At 38.0% G+C, this 17132-nt stretch overlaps 1 protein-coding gene across 5 annotated transcripts in view; it reads right to left on the reverse strand.

Moving 5' to 3' along the window:
* Positions 1-17132, reverse strand: part of ERCC6 (ERCC excision repair 6, chromatin remodeling factor) — an 89210-nt gene that overhangs the window by 50708 nt on the left and 21370 nt on the right. For 4 of the 5 annotated variants that reach the window (XM_017504685.2, XM_017504687.2, XM_017504686.2 and 1 more), the window contains exon 6: positions 4842-4970. In XM_017504685.2, coding sequence (XP_017360174.1) covers positions 4842-4970 — 129 coding nt within the window. Of the gene's footprint in view, positions 1-4841; positions 4971-12747; positions 16006-17132 lie in introns of those variants that run through there. The other variant, XM_017504688.2, reaches the window with a different exon arrangement.

Here is a 17132-nt window from a genome sequence, read left to right on the forward strand (position 1 = left end):
TCAACATTAGAAATAGCTTGGTAAACAAGCATAAACTTATTATTTTTTACTCATTTTCTGGGGGAAAAAATCCCAAATATTTTTCATAAAGTTCCATTAATTTTTCTACAAAAAAAGCAATCAATCTGAAGAGCCTCAAAAAAGCAGGACAGAGAACACCACAACCTACAGCTTATACTGTTGAAAAATCACTTCGTAATCACATTCTCTTATACTAGAAAAAATTAAATTTTAAGGCCATAAACAAGTCTAAATAATAGGGCTGCTCTCAAAATTAGTACATAACAGATGATTTTGTCATATTACTAGCAGATGCAAAAAAGAAGTTTAAAGACCCAACAATACAAAAGGTCTTTTTAATATTTCAAAGCAGAAATTGATTCAGGGATTTTACCATAAGTACAAAAAGATCATAGCTATTAAGATTTTAAATAAGGAATATGGGTCAAAGAGAAATAATTTACCCCCACCCCTGCAAAACACAGAAGTTGATATTTTTCTTTCTCCATCAGTGATATGTTTAATAACCTAAAAATAAAGTTAAAAAAGTAAAAATACAAAAAAATCTTTCTGAATGGAAGAAACACTTAACAGGGAATGGTATGAAGATTATATGTCAAGTTAAAAAATCTAAAGCAAAAGTCACTTGAATCAAAAGATGATGGGTTGGATGAGGTGGCTCATGCCTGTAAATCCCAGCACTTTGGGAAGCCAAAGCAGGAGGATCACTTAAGCCCAGGAGTTTGAGACCAGCCTGGGCAACACAGTAAGACCTCATCTCTCTATGAAAAAAAATTTTAGCCTGGAGTGGTGGCACGTGCCTGTAGTCCCAGCTACCTGGGAGGCTGAGGTGAGAGGATCACTTGAGCCATGGAGGTTGAGGCAGCAGTGAACCATGATTGCACCGCTGGACTCCAAATTGGGCAACAGAATGAGGCCCAATCTCTAATAAATAAATAAAAAGATGATGGAAGCTAAGGGATTTTTTTTTTTCAAATAAAATATCAAGGCTAAGGGGCTACCCATCTTAAAAGAAGATGGTTTTGTTGTTGTGCTGCCCAAATATTTACCATCTGGCACCTGGTATGTCTATCTAAAATTTCATTTTGGACTTCAGCTCGTTTAACTGGTTTTATTTAATCTCCTCTCAGTAAATATGTCATAATTAACTTTCTCCCAGTATTCTGCAAAGCAATTCTAGAAGTCTGACTCCAGCTGTTCCATTATTACCTATCACAGAAGGAAAACTCTGAATGAGAATTTTGCTGCTTATTCAGTTTGCAAATTATAATACACACACTGGATATGCACTTTGGAGAAAAGGACTAAAAATCAAAACACGATGAAGTCTAGTACAGATACAAGATCATTTAATTTGGGAAGAAGGACAAATTCCAAAAATATGTGGTATGCAATCAGAGAATAATGGCTACTACTTAAGGAGCTGACTGCCGAAGAGGCACCAGGCCAGGTGGTTTGGACACAGCCTCACAATCAACCTGTACAAAGGAGATTATCAGCACACTTTATAGTTAGGAAACAAAAGCTCAGAATGGTTAAGTAATTTGCCAAAGGTCACATCGCTAGAAAAAAAAAAACAATGAGCAAGCCAGAGCTGAAATCCAGAATTGTATGTTTCCAAAGTGATTCTGGAAATGACCTAGACCAGTAGTTCTCAGCCAGGGGTAATTTTTCTCCCTGTGGGACATTTGGCAATGTCTAAAGACATTTTTGTTATAACCGAAGAAGTGCAATAATATAGGCCAGAGTAGCTGTTCAATAACTGACGCTGCACAGGACAGTCCCACAGCAACAAATTATTTAGCCCTAAATGTCAATTATGTCAAGGTTGAGAAACCATGATTTAGAAGAAAAGCTGGTTCATGAATTGGCTACACTAGAATAATCTCAACTTTTGAAAAACACATACTGCAAAAAGCTCTCCAAAAAAACTGATGTGCAATTAGTTTCCAGAATCACTAAATTCTAGTCAACTGACCTCTTTTTGCTGAGATACAGAACAACCATGGGACCAGCTCCTTCATTCAAGGAACAAAATCTCCCAGTGATCATTCTGATTACTCCTATACCATACTGTCTCCATCCTACATGGGTCCAGCAACTCTTTTTGCTTGGGGCTCATCAACTTAATTAAAGTGGGAAGAATCTGGAGAGGAGCAACTGAGAAATTATTAAAGGAATGGCAGAGAGCATAGGATCCCAGAAGGACTTTGGGAAGGGGTTAAGACAACTAGATTCTCTGTGGCCCAGGAGGGGCAGCATACAATGTGCTGGGTGTTTCCTCATCTACAAATCTAATCTTCAAGGGCTTTCAAACAACATGTGTGTGTTTATAAGATGATCAGCACTACAAAAATGACATTAAAAAAATATCTTACTAGGCAGCATGTAAGTCATATCTCTAGCAGGATCCACAACAACTAGGGATAGTTACAAAGATAGCGAAGAGTGGCTCTTTCCACACAACACATGAAGGCCCTCAGATGGTATTTAAAGAAAATTCACTTGCAGATTAAAAGCACCAGTCACACAGTTGGTAGATGGTATACATAGCTGGTATTGCTAGATGAGGAGTTAGGAACCTGAGCTCAGGTTTCAGCTGTGCCACTAAATGACTTTGGTTTTATTGTTTCACCTTCCTAATAATAAACAGCATAAAACAATTAGTTTAAATAAAAACATCTTATAGAATCTAGTTTTCAAAATTTTTGAAAAGCATATAAAAATTACTTTTTAGGGACAGTTAAAGATTTTATAAATATAAAACATTAAAAAATCTATTCTGCTATCCCTTGAGACTGAAGCATCACAATGTGACCAGAGATCACTGATGTACCCTGGCACTGCCGTACTAATCCAAGATTACATTTACTAGTGTGGCTGAAAGTAAGGTCAAAAGATTGACATTTGTCATTTGACTGCTAATTAGATAGAGAAGTGTACTTGCTGGGCAAACTTTCATAACAGAAATTTAAAAGTTAAACATTATCTTGCAGAAAACAGTACTTAAATGGCTAATTGTACCTTTTGACTCCCTCGTGTACAACTCTATACCCAGTTAATTCAATTCCACAGAATGCAGCAAACACAGTAAAAAAAATATATCTACAGTTTAAAATTAAATTGGTCTTGCTAAAACATAATCATAAAAAAATGTAGACTCCATCAATCCTATTACTTCTTTTTATATAGCAGAAGAAAATGAACAGAAGTTTTATGACATTTATAAAATATTTAAAATCCTATTTTTGCAGAGATTAAAACAACATAATACTTTACAGGAATGTGCAATTAAGGCTAATTTAAAATATATATATTATTTATATTAAAGAGTTTTGTCAATATACTGAATTCTAAACACATTTAGTAAGCAACGTTTATTTCTATTAATTGTGAAATATCTTTGCTAGAAAATCCAACATTTATACGAAAATGCACACTCAACTTGATCCTTGAGGATATTTGCCAAATCACTTACTACACACACAAAGAAGTATCCTGTCTTTTTGAAATCAATTTAATCTATAATTTGGCTATCCTTTTGCTAGTACAACACTGATGCTATTTGGCCTGTTTCTCAGTAAACAATCACTTTAGAGAAAACAGAGTTGCCAATAAATGTGGTCTTTATTTACCTTTCCGTAGTTAATTTTCACTTGAGAGAAGCAATAAGCAAAGCAACCACCTCTCTGCAAATATTATTAAAGATTAGGATTTCAACCTCTCTCTACATGGTTGTTCCTCATCCAGTTATGGCAATCACATCAAGTCATTTCACATCTTTAGAGTCTGGCTTTCTATAATGTTGTGGGATAAAATAACTACGCTTCACTTTCCACTACCCCCCGTAGAGAAAAAATAAAACTATAATATAAACTCCTTGAGAGAAACTATAAAGAACATGCTGTTTTTAAGTAGACTTCTTCCACAAGTTAAGGGCATGGCTGACAGCTGAATCTATAAAGAAGACTAAACTTAACCATCTTAAAGAAAGAACTTTGCATCCTGCTCTCAACTACAAATTGATGATACAAAAGAGAGAGAAGCTATGTAATGGTTTAACTTCCTAAATGCATCTAAGAAGCCTTCCAAAAGCATCTTGTTAAGTAAATCCCAGGAGTGATGAGACTGAAAATGTTCCTCGGTATTTACATTCACCATGGGAGACTGGCCAGCCCTCACAGACGACGTGCACGCATCTATCAGGGAGCATCCGGTCATCTGCAATGCTTGGCCACTTACACATGAAACTTAACTTCAAATAGCAACTTAATCTTCAAGGTGTTGCCATATCTTCTCTTTTGACTTTAGAATGACATCTACATAAAATATTTAGATGCACATTTGGTCAGTTCAAAAGTATTATACCCTCAGGTACAATATAAGACACTCGAAATACCTCAGAGTTTTTTATTTCCACATAGAAGAAAAAAAAAAAACCCTTCTTAATACTGATTTCAATATGCAAATATTCCTATTAATCTGATTTAGGAAATTAGGAGTTTGGCACCTTAAAATTACTAAGAACAAAAAAATTATTAAACATCGATGGCTTTTAAACGTGTTGCTTTTAGTCTGCTGAGAAATGTCCATATAGATTCATCAGTTTACAAACATACCCAATGCACCCTTTAGTCAATTTATTATTACCTAATTTTAATGAACAGCGTATGGCTAAAATTTCATTTGACAGTATCTGTATTTGCAATAAATTGCTGCAAATACCTTCAGGGCCCACAGGTAACTACTACGTAATTCCTAAAATGTTAATTTGTACATAATGGCTTGAAAGCAAATAGGAAAGAACACATGGTACATACTTAAAAAGCTTTTTGAACAGAAAACCTGGCACTTTAAAGCCTTCATCAAATTCCGCGTCGCTTTCCTCCGAGTCGTCCTCCAGCTTCAGACGTTTCTCTTTGTCCTGTAGTCTCAGTTTATTCCATCTTCTACCATAAAAATAAAAATAGTATTTCCATTATTTTAATAACAGGACAGATTTAAAAAGATAGCCTGATAATGTACAAGAAAAAAAAACAGGCAAATTAGAATGGTCTCTTAGGTTTCTGCTGCCATTATTACCCAAAACACTGACATTCAAAGAGGAAAAACAATTCTCTTCTCCAGCCATCTCAATTCATATCTTATGTAAATTATTATAGTTGCTCTAGAAATATTTATTTAAGGTCTCATTTCATTATCAAAACTACTTGCTCCTCTTCTGGCATACCCTAAGGGAAAATTTCTCTGCTAGTTCATAAGACATGAAATTAGTTCTAGAAAAGATTCAGTAAAAATTTCAACATAATTGAGTGTCTCCACAACAGCAATACTGTGTAACAAAAATAGATTTTATTTATAATTACTATTTCTGTGCTAAAGATATGATAGTCACAGCATAAAACAGCTAAGTACCTTGAACATAAGGCAAATTTGGGGTCAGAATTGCTGTATTAGGTTCACATTACTGATTACTTAACTGGGGGAAGAGGTAACAGCAATATACAAGCACTAATAGTACTAACACTCAAAAAAATGTGCTCATTGAAAAAAATCTAAGTTACAAATTCAGTAATATGACACTTTCAGATATAAAATAAGGTGAACCCTTATATTTCAGAAGGGTAACACCATGTATGTGCAACAGAAGAAATGTCAGTCATCTAAAAAACTGAAAGTCTTAGCAATACACCAAGGTTGTAGAAAAGGTGCAGCCATTTAACCAGACTAATTTTGCATTCATGTAACTATAATGGACCCTAGTTGTCATGAGTGGAAAAAAAAAAAAAGTCAGCCTCAAGTTCTATACACTTTCAAAATAAAAAGCTGAGTTTTTCATTCAGCATGGTACAACTGATGCTCTGAATTTCACAAAACGGTAGAAATTGAATAAAACAATACAGAGAAATGCTTTCAAACTATAATAAACAACTCACAGGAAGCAAATAGGAGCAGCAACACATATAAGAAGGCATTTATCTGCCACTGACTATGCAAGAGTAAGAGAGAATGGCTGAGGGAAGGCAAGAGAAAATGGAAGGGTGATACCACACATACTGCCGGGCCAGAGGTATGGTAGTTTTCCAGTATCTTTACAAAACCAGCACAGAAGCCAATGCTAATATCTAGGTAGCTGCTGGTGGACCTTAAAGCACATCTTCTGAAAAATTCTTCTCCTGTTGAAAATTTCAACTCTTCAAAGTAATAAAAGGAAGGGCTAGCTGAAATTTACTTGTGATCAATAAGAACTGGTCATCTGAAATTGCACTGCACGGTAGTAAAGGACCTATAAATAAGATCAATGAAGCACTGTTGGTCATTTCCAGAGAAGAACAGCAAATGGAAGAGGCAGTATATGGCCAAGCCTAAGGAAATAGCTATCATCTAACAACAGTTTAATAAGTGATACCCTTTTATATAAAAATTTAATGTCCTTTTTGTGCTTAACTTCTAAAGGCAATCTCTTCTTCTCTATTAGTATTTTTCTTCCTTAAAAATAATCTCCATGCAATGGACACAATAAAGTATCTCTATGGGGCTGTAAGAGTCTTCTGAGTTTCCTGTTATTTACAAATTTAGCTAAATGTAATGGTGTACAACAGTGGTTCTCGACAGGGGCAATTCTGTCTCTTCAACCCCACCCTGGGGTAATCTGACAATGCCTGGAGACATTCTTGGTTGTTACAACTGTAGAAGGAGTCGGGAGGATATACAACTACTGGCATCTTGCAGGTGAGTCCAGGTTCACTGCCAAACATCCTACAACACACAGAACAGCCTCCAAACCCCCCCAGTAAAAAGTTATCAGGTCTCAAATGTCAATAATGTCAAAGCTGAGAAGCCCTGGCATGTAGGTAACCCTTACTATCAAAACTTAGAAACTGAACAGATATATATACACTTTCCTGATACACATCTCTGAATTCTTGCCACTCTGAAATTCAGCCATCATAATGAGATAGTCCTCAGTATCAAAACTCTTACTATGAAAACTCATAGCCAAACTTCTGCATAACAAAGGATACTTGTATTTATCAAACTTGTAGATAACATAAACCTTGGAAGAATCACAGCCACTTAAATATACTTCACTTTGCAATTTCTTCAAGATAATTTTACAGAAGGAGAAATAAAAACACCAGGAGATACTGCCTTTAGAAGTTTAGCACAACAAGGCCATTAAATATTTTACATACAGGGGTATCACTTTTTAAACTTCATTGATAGATGACAGCCATTTCCTTAGACTTACCCAGTCAATCCTTGTGGCTGTTAAATTTCCCACCATATCACTTTGCATCGGCAAGGTTCAGCTTCCTCCTCCTCTCTCCCTCCTAAAATATACAGGCATCTTGTCACCACAGAACTCAGCACCTAGGAAACCACATAAGCCACTACAGAAACGATTGCATTCTAGTGTCTTCCGCTTCATAAAGATGGAAAGGGCCAAACATTTATTCAATTTGGCTAAAGGATGACTAAAGGTGGTGGGGAAAATCATTATTGCCTGCAAGCATTTGTATCACTGTGAAGACAAATCGCCCCAGTAGAATTATATACATATTAAAGACAGAAAACACCATGGTTATAAAACAGAGCTAAGACGAAGAGATTCTTCTGTTCCATAAGCAATACTTTCTCATGCAGCTTGCAGCCAAAACAGACCTGACTATCTGATGAGGGTTGACTGAAGCAGCACAGCTGAAGTGGGGACTGACAAGTACACCACAGCACACTAGGGAAAGGGGGAGAGAACCAAGTTCATCTGCACCTACACAGAAATATGCCTTCCCCATCCCAGACGCTGCCAAGAGACTGAAAGGTACTCTCTTTAGCATGTCTAACCAACTTGTCCTGCAGTCTGGCAGGCTCAGCAGTCTATCTGGCCAGCAGATGCAAACGGATTCTGTGTATGAACACACTAGGTTTGACATACGCAAAAATGCAGGCCCAGGCACAAAAGTCGGAGCTCAGACTGGCTGGAGTCAAATCCTGGTGCCATTTACTAGCTCACAAACCCTCAGCAAGTAACTTAACTTCGTCAGCATCTAAGTTTCCTCCACTGGGAGATGGGGAGAACAGCAGCGCCTACCTCACTGGGTTCTGGGAAGGATTAAATGAGGAGTCACATGTAAAGCACTTTAGCACAGAGCCTAGAAAAAGCAGTGCTTAATAAACTAATATAGTATTACATATAACCACATACACTTTCTGAAATCCTCACGACAACCCTGCAGCAGATACTATTACTATGTTCACTGAAAGAAAACAGGTCATATATGTGGCCCAAAATAATGTGCATATTGCAATGTATCACAACTATTTAACTGCCTGAACACGTATACTTGAACTGAAACTATGATAGCTGATCAAACGGATGCTCAGTAAATTATTATAAATAATGTGCTCACCATTGGAGTAAAGACACCTAGTATTCAGATGGTACCTGCTGGAATATCTCAGTTTAAGAATTCTGTCACAAATTTGTAAATCGTAAACTGTCATTAAGTATGGCAGTCTTTTATATGATGGTAACAAAAATAGATACAGATTGACTTAAAATTGGTAGGGTCAGTATTAAGATCTGAGCCAAGTGAGATGAAATCTTAAAAATGAGAAATGACCTCAAAATGTCTAAATTCTGTCATTTCAGTAAGTAGACCAGTTAACTGAGAAAAAGCAGAAGAGGGCAGTAAATAGTCAAATATTTACCCTTTTAGAAAAGAAATAACTTTTTCATGTTCTCTCTTCTCTCATTTTAAAAAATCCACACACGTAATAGTCACAGCTGCAGCCACATAAAACGAAGTGGTGGGCATGGTGTTCACTGGCTGTGTTTCTAGCTCCTCACACAACTGCCAGTTTCAGCCTGCTGTCAACTCCACTGGCAGCCAATTACAAGAGAAGCCGGGAACAAACATAAAGCTACAATTCCAGTCAGATGCAGACAGAGAAAACACTCCCTGGTTTCCCTACATTCATGTAGGAATGACAATCTGGCCCAGGCTGTGGGGCCTGGGGCTGAGGCTGCAATAATCATCTGTCAGAAGCAACTCAGACCCAGCACAGCCAGTTGAACTACACCAGGAACAATGCTTCCTCCCGTTGTAACCTATTAGGGTGCCTTGTCAATGGAACCCTGAAAGCTAGCTGCTCCCATTTAAAGTTAATTTATTTTAGAAGAATTTCCAGCATTCCAAGGATGTTCAAAATAAGTGGAAAGACAAAGCTAGCTACCACTGCACCATACCATGTATGCGGCCTCCTCATCTCTGTGTACCTGCATTCCCATACTGTCCCCAAATTCTTCTCCTAACACACACATCCACCCACTCAGCAGACCTTTCAGACCCTCACTCATGCAGAATCACCTCTCACAGAAACCTCCCCTGACCAACCAGACTTAAGTGTCCTGTCTTCTAAGGGCCCTCCTAACCTGGTGACATCTTGGACACACCTGTGATCTCTACTATCCTGCCCATCAAGTGTAGCATATTGTGAAATCCATACCAGTATCCTCCACTGTACTGGAAACCGCCTGGGGACACACACTATCTTAGACATTTTTCCAGCATTAGAGATTAGTATAATGCCTCCTCATGGCAGACAATAGTGCTGAATGAATGAAGTTCAGAATTGGGTTAGGGATAAGGAAGATAGAGACAGAGACGCATGGCTTGAAAATGGTCAAATGAGGTCATCCAGAAATGGGTTCTGGAAACTTTCTATCTCATTTAGAGCCTAATTCTTGTTCCACTTCCTGCGCCTTCTACCCATATGACTTTAAAGCACTGCTCTTAGCTCTGCCCACTAGATAAAAATGGTTATGGTCCACTATAAAAAATGACCCATAACACAGGGTGGCTGAAACATCAGAGAAGCTCTTAATTTAGAATCTTATAACAAAAAAAAAGACAGAGAGGAGGAGAAGGAAAGCTCATTGTCTTGAATAATAAAAAGGCAAATAAATAAAATAAAAATTGTGTGAGTGATTTAAGTCTGAGCTCCATTTTTCGGGTTCACCACCAGTAGGCCTGCTCTGTAAGGAGTTTGGTTTCTGCACACCAGGTGATGGGATGAACCAAGAGCCCTGAGTTTGGTCTCAACCTTCCCCAGGACCAGGTGGGGAAGGCTGGGCAAAAGAAGCACCTTCTTTAAAGAATTCTTATGATATGAAAAAAGTCTAGCCCTAAGCTATATTTACATTACTAAGGAAATAGTGTTTTTGATGTTTCCACTTACATTTTTTTCTTTAATCTATACATGAAAAAGTCACAGTTGCAACCAAATAAAACAAAGTAAGGGTGTTGTTCATCAAGGCACATTCTTTTTTCTTTTTAAGATAGTGTCTCACTCTGTCACCTCGGCTGGAATGCAGTGGCACATTCTTGGCTCATTGTAACCTATACTTTTCAGGTTCAAGCAATCCTCATGCCTCAGCATCTGGAGTAGCTGGGACTACAGGTGTGTGTCAACATGTCCAGTTAATTTTTCTATTTTTTGGTAGAGATAGGTTTTGCCTTTTTGGCCAGGCTGGTCTCAAACTCCTGACCTCAAGTGATCTACCTGCCTTGCCTCCCACAGTGCTGGGACTGCAGGCATGAGCTACCATGCCTGACCCATCAGGGCATTTTCTAACTCCTAAAGCCCCTGTCGGGCTCCGGTGGTGACCACTAGAGGAGAACCCAGCAACAGACACAGATTTAAGATAATTACAGAGAGCTGAAAACTGAACGTGGGCAAAAGACCTAGGTGCATTACAGGCCTTTAACTGGTAAGGGGAGGCCATGTAACATTGTTGAATCTGCCTCCTTGACCACAAAATGAGCCAAATGACTTTTTATGAGGACTAAATGAAATAATGTACATACAATATACTTTGGAAACTACATATATTTCAGATGCTATCTTGTAATAGTTGGCAGATTACACAAAAAGTTTGATAAATTTTAATTGCAGGTTAAATGTGAATAAAAAATAACAAATGTCAAAACACCTCTTGCAATCTTGGGCCAGCAGAAGTTCAGTTCAGGCCCCAAACATAGAAGACTGTCATGCTAGCTCACTCCATACTGGTCAGTCAAGATTGATAGGACATTCCAGTGAGGACATCCTATTATCCAGGACGGCAAAAAGTCTGGAAATCAGGCCAAAAGAGAAGACACAGAAGAGATACAGAGAATGATCTGGTACATCTACCTTAGAATACAACTGTGAAAAATGACACTGCAATCTTGACATACCTACACTTAGAACCAAGGGGCATGCTGCAGGTTCTAGACATCCCCTAGACAGATGTGTAGTGCCCCCTAGTGTGCTCAAAGGAGAAATAATTATATTTCTTCCCAATCTTGACATGGTACTTATATTTTTATAGACTATTTATCATTAAGTGGGCCTTAAGCTTATTAACAAAAATGAAAGGTACCAGAAGCATAACATCAATAAAACAAAGTTTGTAACAGCTAATGATTTTACTATGCCTACTATAGGTTGAATAACCCTTATCCAAAATGCCTGGGACCAGAAGTGTTTTGGATTTTGGAACATTTGCATATACACAATGAGATATGTTGGGATGGGACCCAAGACTAAACACAAATTCATTTACGTTTCATATGTTTCATATGTTTCATACACACAGCCTGAAGGTAATTTTATACAACATTTTGTGCATGGAACAAAGCTCTGTTTTGACAGACCCAGCATATGAGCTCAAATATGGAATTTTCCACTTGTAGCATCATGTTGCTCAAAAATTTTCAGATTTTGGATTTTTGGACTAGGGATGATCAACCTGTAATATCAATTGTTAAACTGCCTTTACTTGTGAAAGGTCACCTTTTCATATGTATCAATATTTATACACCCTCCTTTACGGTTCTCACAGACCCTTGTTTCAAGCATCTTACTGGCTTGGTGGAATCTTTGTCCTAACTTTTAGCTAGTGGGCATGTGAGTAACAAGAATAGCTAATATTTACCAAGTGTCTGATATATGCCAAATATCTTACATGTATCATCACGGGTGAAGAGGATACTGCTATGATCCCCATCTTACAGGTGAGAGGATACACAAGACCTCAAAGCTACTAGGTGAGGTTCTGGCACACACTCCATGGCCCGTGGCATCTATCTCCTATGCTATATATTGCCTCCTTAAGGAAAGTCAGCTAGCTCTGGACAAGTTTTGTTTTGAGATTATATATATACACATACATACATATTTTTTAATTGGTTCAGAAAGCAAATAGTAATTATGACTGACAGTGACACTGTGTACCAGACACTATTTTACTTATTTCACATTTATTAATCCTTACAACCTAATAAGGTAGATACTGTATGTATGAGTCCATTTTCACAGTCCATTTCACTGCTATAAATAAATACCCAAGGCAAGGTAATTTATAAGGGAAAGAGGTTTTGTTGACTCACAATTCGGCATGGCTGAGGAGCCTCAGGAAACTTACAATCATGGCGGAAGGTGAAGGGCACCTTCTTCACAGGGTGGCAGGAGGAAGTGAGTGCAAGCACAGGAAAAACTTCCACTATTCAAAGCATAAGCTCTCGTGAAAACTCACTATCTTGAGAATGGCATGGCGGAACACCACCCCCATAATCGAATCACCTCTCATCACGTTACTCCCTTGACACGGGGATTACAATTCAAGATGAGATTTGGGTGGGGACAAAAGGCCAAACTATATCAATACTATTGTAATTCTTTTTTTTTTTTTTTTTTTTTACAGTTAAAGCAGACAGGGAGAGATAAAGGAAGCTCTCCGAGATTGCCAACGAGCTAAGGAAAAGACTCAAACCCAGATAATTAGGTTCTAGAGTCTATATTCCTATCTGTTACATAACACTGTCTCTCAAAAAGTATCTTCCCAACTCCCTAGTACCACTCCTTTTCTCACAGTGCCAGCAGAAGGGTCCTCTTTAACTGCCACAGAATGAAAGCAATTGCACAAGAACAAACCAAACTCTAAAACTTCAATTCAAATTTTGTCTTAAAAAAAAAAAAAAAACCATCAGGACTAAGGTTTAAAGAAGGGAAAGACTGCCTTCATTTCTGTACAATAACATGATTCCTTCCCCACCTCAATATTGTCCATGGTAAGTCAAAACTCACTCTTCAATATACCCCTGCGAACTTTTTCAAGTAACAGGAAAATGAATTTAGCAGTTCTTTGGACTGTAATCTAGGCTGAACAATCACATAATATACATTTTATACCAGACAAATCAACATACACAATTGCCCATACCAACCCACAAAAGGGACAGAATATATATATTAATGGGAATTTTCAAATACTAGTAGCCTGAGATATTAATAAGCATGCCCTCTCCAAAACTTCAAGAAGTCACACAGCAAGGTGCTCAAAATTCAAGAGACCTTACTGCTTTATCGTAATATTTTTATGTTGCAAGGGTCACTGCACACAGCGCAGTCTGCGCTGACTGTAAGGAAAAAGGTACAAACCATACAGTTAAATCATTCTTAATACAGAGTGACCTTTCAATCTCAGGATCATTCTCTACCTATTGTAATATCTATCTAAGAAATTTGACAAGAGGCACAATGAGTACAGTTTGATTTTTAAAAATATATTCAGGCACTAGGCTGGGTATTTAATATAGTTTGCATTCTGTAGTACAATAGGTTTTCTATTTCAGGCAGCTAAGAATCCCTCACAGATTAGTCTAATTTGCTAAATTGAGATACTTCGTGTTTTACTTTTCTTATCTGCCTTTTTATAGTCTATCTGGGTAAACTTAATTGGCACATCTGAGCAGATGAAATACCCTCAGTTAGGACTGCAGATCTCATGGAGTAAATTAAGACTGATGCAGACAATTATGCTCAGAGCTGAGAATGAAAGGTGTGTGCAGAGCAGGAAGCAGAATTAGTCTTCATTTGCCTCTCAGCTTTGTTATTTAAAGGAAGCCAATGTGCTAAGGAAACATCTTCAACCCATTTACGTCTGAGGTTGTAATTTTTTTAATTTTTGCATGAAATTCTTATGTTACCTAGAAAAAAAACCAAGGAACAAAAATTTGAACAGAAAAAAATTTATTATGTTCCATTGTTATGTAATGTTCCAAAAGTGGAACACTAGGCAAAACCACTGCTACACTGTACATAATGCCTAAAATTATGTGTGTTGTCTCAGTAGGTGGTGACATCTGCTATTCAGTGTGATATTCAACAGAACACTTCACGTGTAAGGCAACATCACATTTTTCACATCGAAAAGTGGTGTTCTTATGACATTCAGCACATCGTGTTTGCTTTCCCTGTTTGACTATCACATGATTTATGCCATCATAACGTGAGTCAGTGTTACGCTTCTGAGGTCTTCCTTTCTGGCCAGGTTCTGGAGGATGGCCATGAGTCTCCAGATAATGGCATACCACACGTCGACGAAACTCCAGAAAATCCACTGGCTTCTCATCATATGTTTTATGCAATTGCCAAGCGTTTTGTAAGACCAATTCAAAACAGAACAAAAGAGGGCCTGAATACCATTTCTTTCCACGGATTGACGCCCGATACTTATCAATATTTTCATCAGCTCTGTCTACGCCTCCCATGAACTGGTTATACACTTTGATCATGTTTGGCTGCTGAACTTGGATCTTCTTTTTCAGTTTCTGGGAATAACGATTGACAAGACACAGAGGATGGATACCAGCACCAGATGAGGCAACAGTGACAACACTGTTATCATTCCATCTGCAGACAATATTGCCTTTGCCATCAATTCGATAATCGAATGTGCCTCTTTCTTTTTTCTTTAAAGCTACATCTGATTCCAATGGAGCTTTGTCAATGCGATCCTTTCTCACTGTACCTGTTGCCTGATGTCCCATTGAACTGAGCTTATCAAGAAGTGCAATACTGGTGAAAAAGTTATTGAATACAAAATGGTATTGTCCGGGATGTGCTTCTGTAAGTGCCTCACTAAACTGAAGGACAACTGACGCACCAATACCATATTCCTCATGTTTAGTATTTGGGTTTTTACCCTGATATGGCTGAAACCAGCAAATGTAGCCCAGACATGTGGCACCACACCAAAACTTATAGCCAAACCGAATGGGCTTTCCCCGAATAAAGTGTTTGCACCCATGACGACCAAAATAAGGAACCATGAATTCATCAAAGCTGAAATGTGTTTCATTTGGAACAAACTTCATACATCTTTCATTGAGTTTGCTTATAAGAGGTCGCAACTTGGAAAACTTGTCCCCTGGATCCAAATTTGCATTATCAGCAACATGTAAATTAGAAAATATAGTTTCAAAGCGGTCACGTCTCATGGCAGCACTAACCAGTATATTATGCACATCTGTTCTTTGTTCCCAAAACATACGCCTTCTAGGAACTGAGACGTAACCACTCAGAAAAATAATTCCCAGAAAACATTTGAATTCAGAGCTAGTCAAGCCAAGATGTACACCTTTACTGCGAGCGTATAGGTTGGAATACTTGACAATGAGTTCAATGATCTCATCATCAAGAAAAAGTTCAAGAATTTCTGTGGGAGTTCTCATTTTGGTGAAGAAATCGTTTGGTGGTGCTGTAACTCTACCTGCTACAGGCTGTACAGTTAAGTCAGCTTTTTTCCATTTGCAAACAATTTTTGTCATTTTCCTCCTCCTTGATGGTGGAGGTTGCCGCACAGTAGATGTAGATGGAACTTCATCAGGAGAGTCATCTTTAGGTGTGTATGAGGGATCATCTGAGTCAGACTCAGCATCAGAGCCATCTTCAATAAGATACGCAGCTGTGCACAACAAAGAACCTGGCAGATTATTTATTGTTCCACCTTCTTCATCTCCTGAGTCCTCATCAGAAACAGGTGCTGTAGCATTTTCAGGTGGTTGTATCACTATAGCACTTGCTTCTATCTTGTCATCTGTCTCTAAAAGGTCAGTTATTTCATGTAAACTTAGAGTTCGAGGCATCTTGGGACTAAAATGGAAAAAAGGTATTATTAGTCCTAGCAGTAGTGGTTTTGCCTAGTGTTCCAAAAATGGAACATGAAAACTGTCAAACCTGTAATTAATGCAACAATAATAATTTCTGCATTTTCTTTTTACAGAACAATAGCATAACTAGTAGAGAAGGTTTTTTGTTTTTTTTTTTTTTTAATTACTAGTGTAGGATATAGTGCAGTGAAGTTTTATGTAACTGTCTTTGGATACTTCCTCAAAAATGTTTCCAAAAACTCCCATCACTTTTTGATAGACTCCCAGCATGCCAGTATCTGCAGTAGTGACTAACTCTGTGCACCATGTGATAACATGTACCCTCAGGAGGCAGACATGCATGAAAAATCAGACCTTTGCAATTACCTTGAGCAGTAGGATATAAATAACTCCCACATGCTTAGTGTTCCAATAATGGAACACTAGGCATAAATAGGTTTTGAGAGTGTAACTTTTTCTTTCAACTTAGAGATTCCTAAAAGAAAAAGAACAACATAGGCTTATTTCCTTTTTTTTTCTCCCAGGCTCAAGTGATCTGCCCGCCTCAGCCTCCTGGGTAGCTGGGACTACAGGCGCACACCACCACACTCAGCTAACTTTTTCTATTTTTTATAGAGGTGGGGCTTCACCATGTTGCCCAGGCTGGCCTTGAACTTTTGAGTTCAAGCAATCCTCCTGCCTTGGCCTCCTACAGTGCTGGGATTACAGGTATGAGCCACTATGCCTGGCCAGGCTTATTTCTTGAGAAAAAAGAACTCTCAGAGATGATAACAACATTCTTAAAATCATTCTATTTAGGTTTCTGGACAAAAATCTTAAGCTTTTACTAAATTGAGATTTTGGCAGATTTTTTTTTTTTTAATTTAGGCTTTTAAAAAAAAGTATAAGCAAATCAACCTACATAATATGAATTGGCCTTTGCTGAAGCACGGCCTAAAATTGCTGAATCCTCATCCAGTGCAAACCAGGATCCAACTGAAGGACAGATAGGACAATCCCAGTGCAATCAGGTGCTAGGCAGAAGGAAGAGGAAGAGGTTCCTAGAAGACAATAAAATGGAGGAGACAGGCTGGGAGAGCGGTGGTTCTCAGGCCACGGCCTTTAGATGGC

The sequence above is a fragment of the Cebus imitator genome, unplaced genomic scaffold (assembly GCF_001604975.1).
Source record: "Cebus imitator isolate Cc_AM_T3 unplaced genomic scaffold, Cebus_imitator-1.0 Scaffold326, whole genome shotgun sequence".
NCBI classification, from domain to species: Eukaryota; Metazoa; Chordata; class Mammalia; order Primates; family Cebidae; genus Cebus; species Cebus imitator.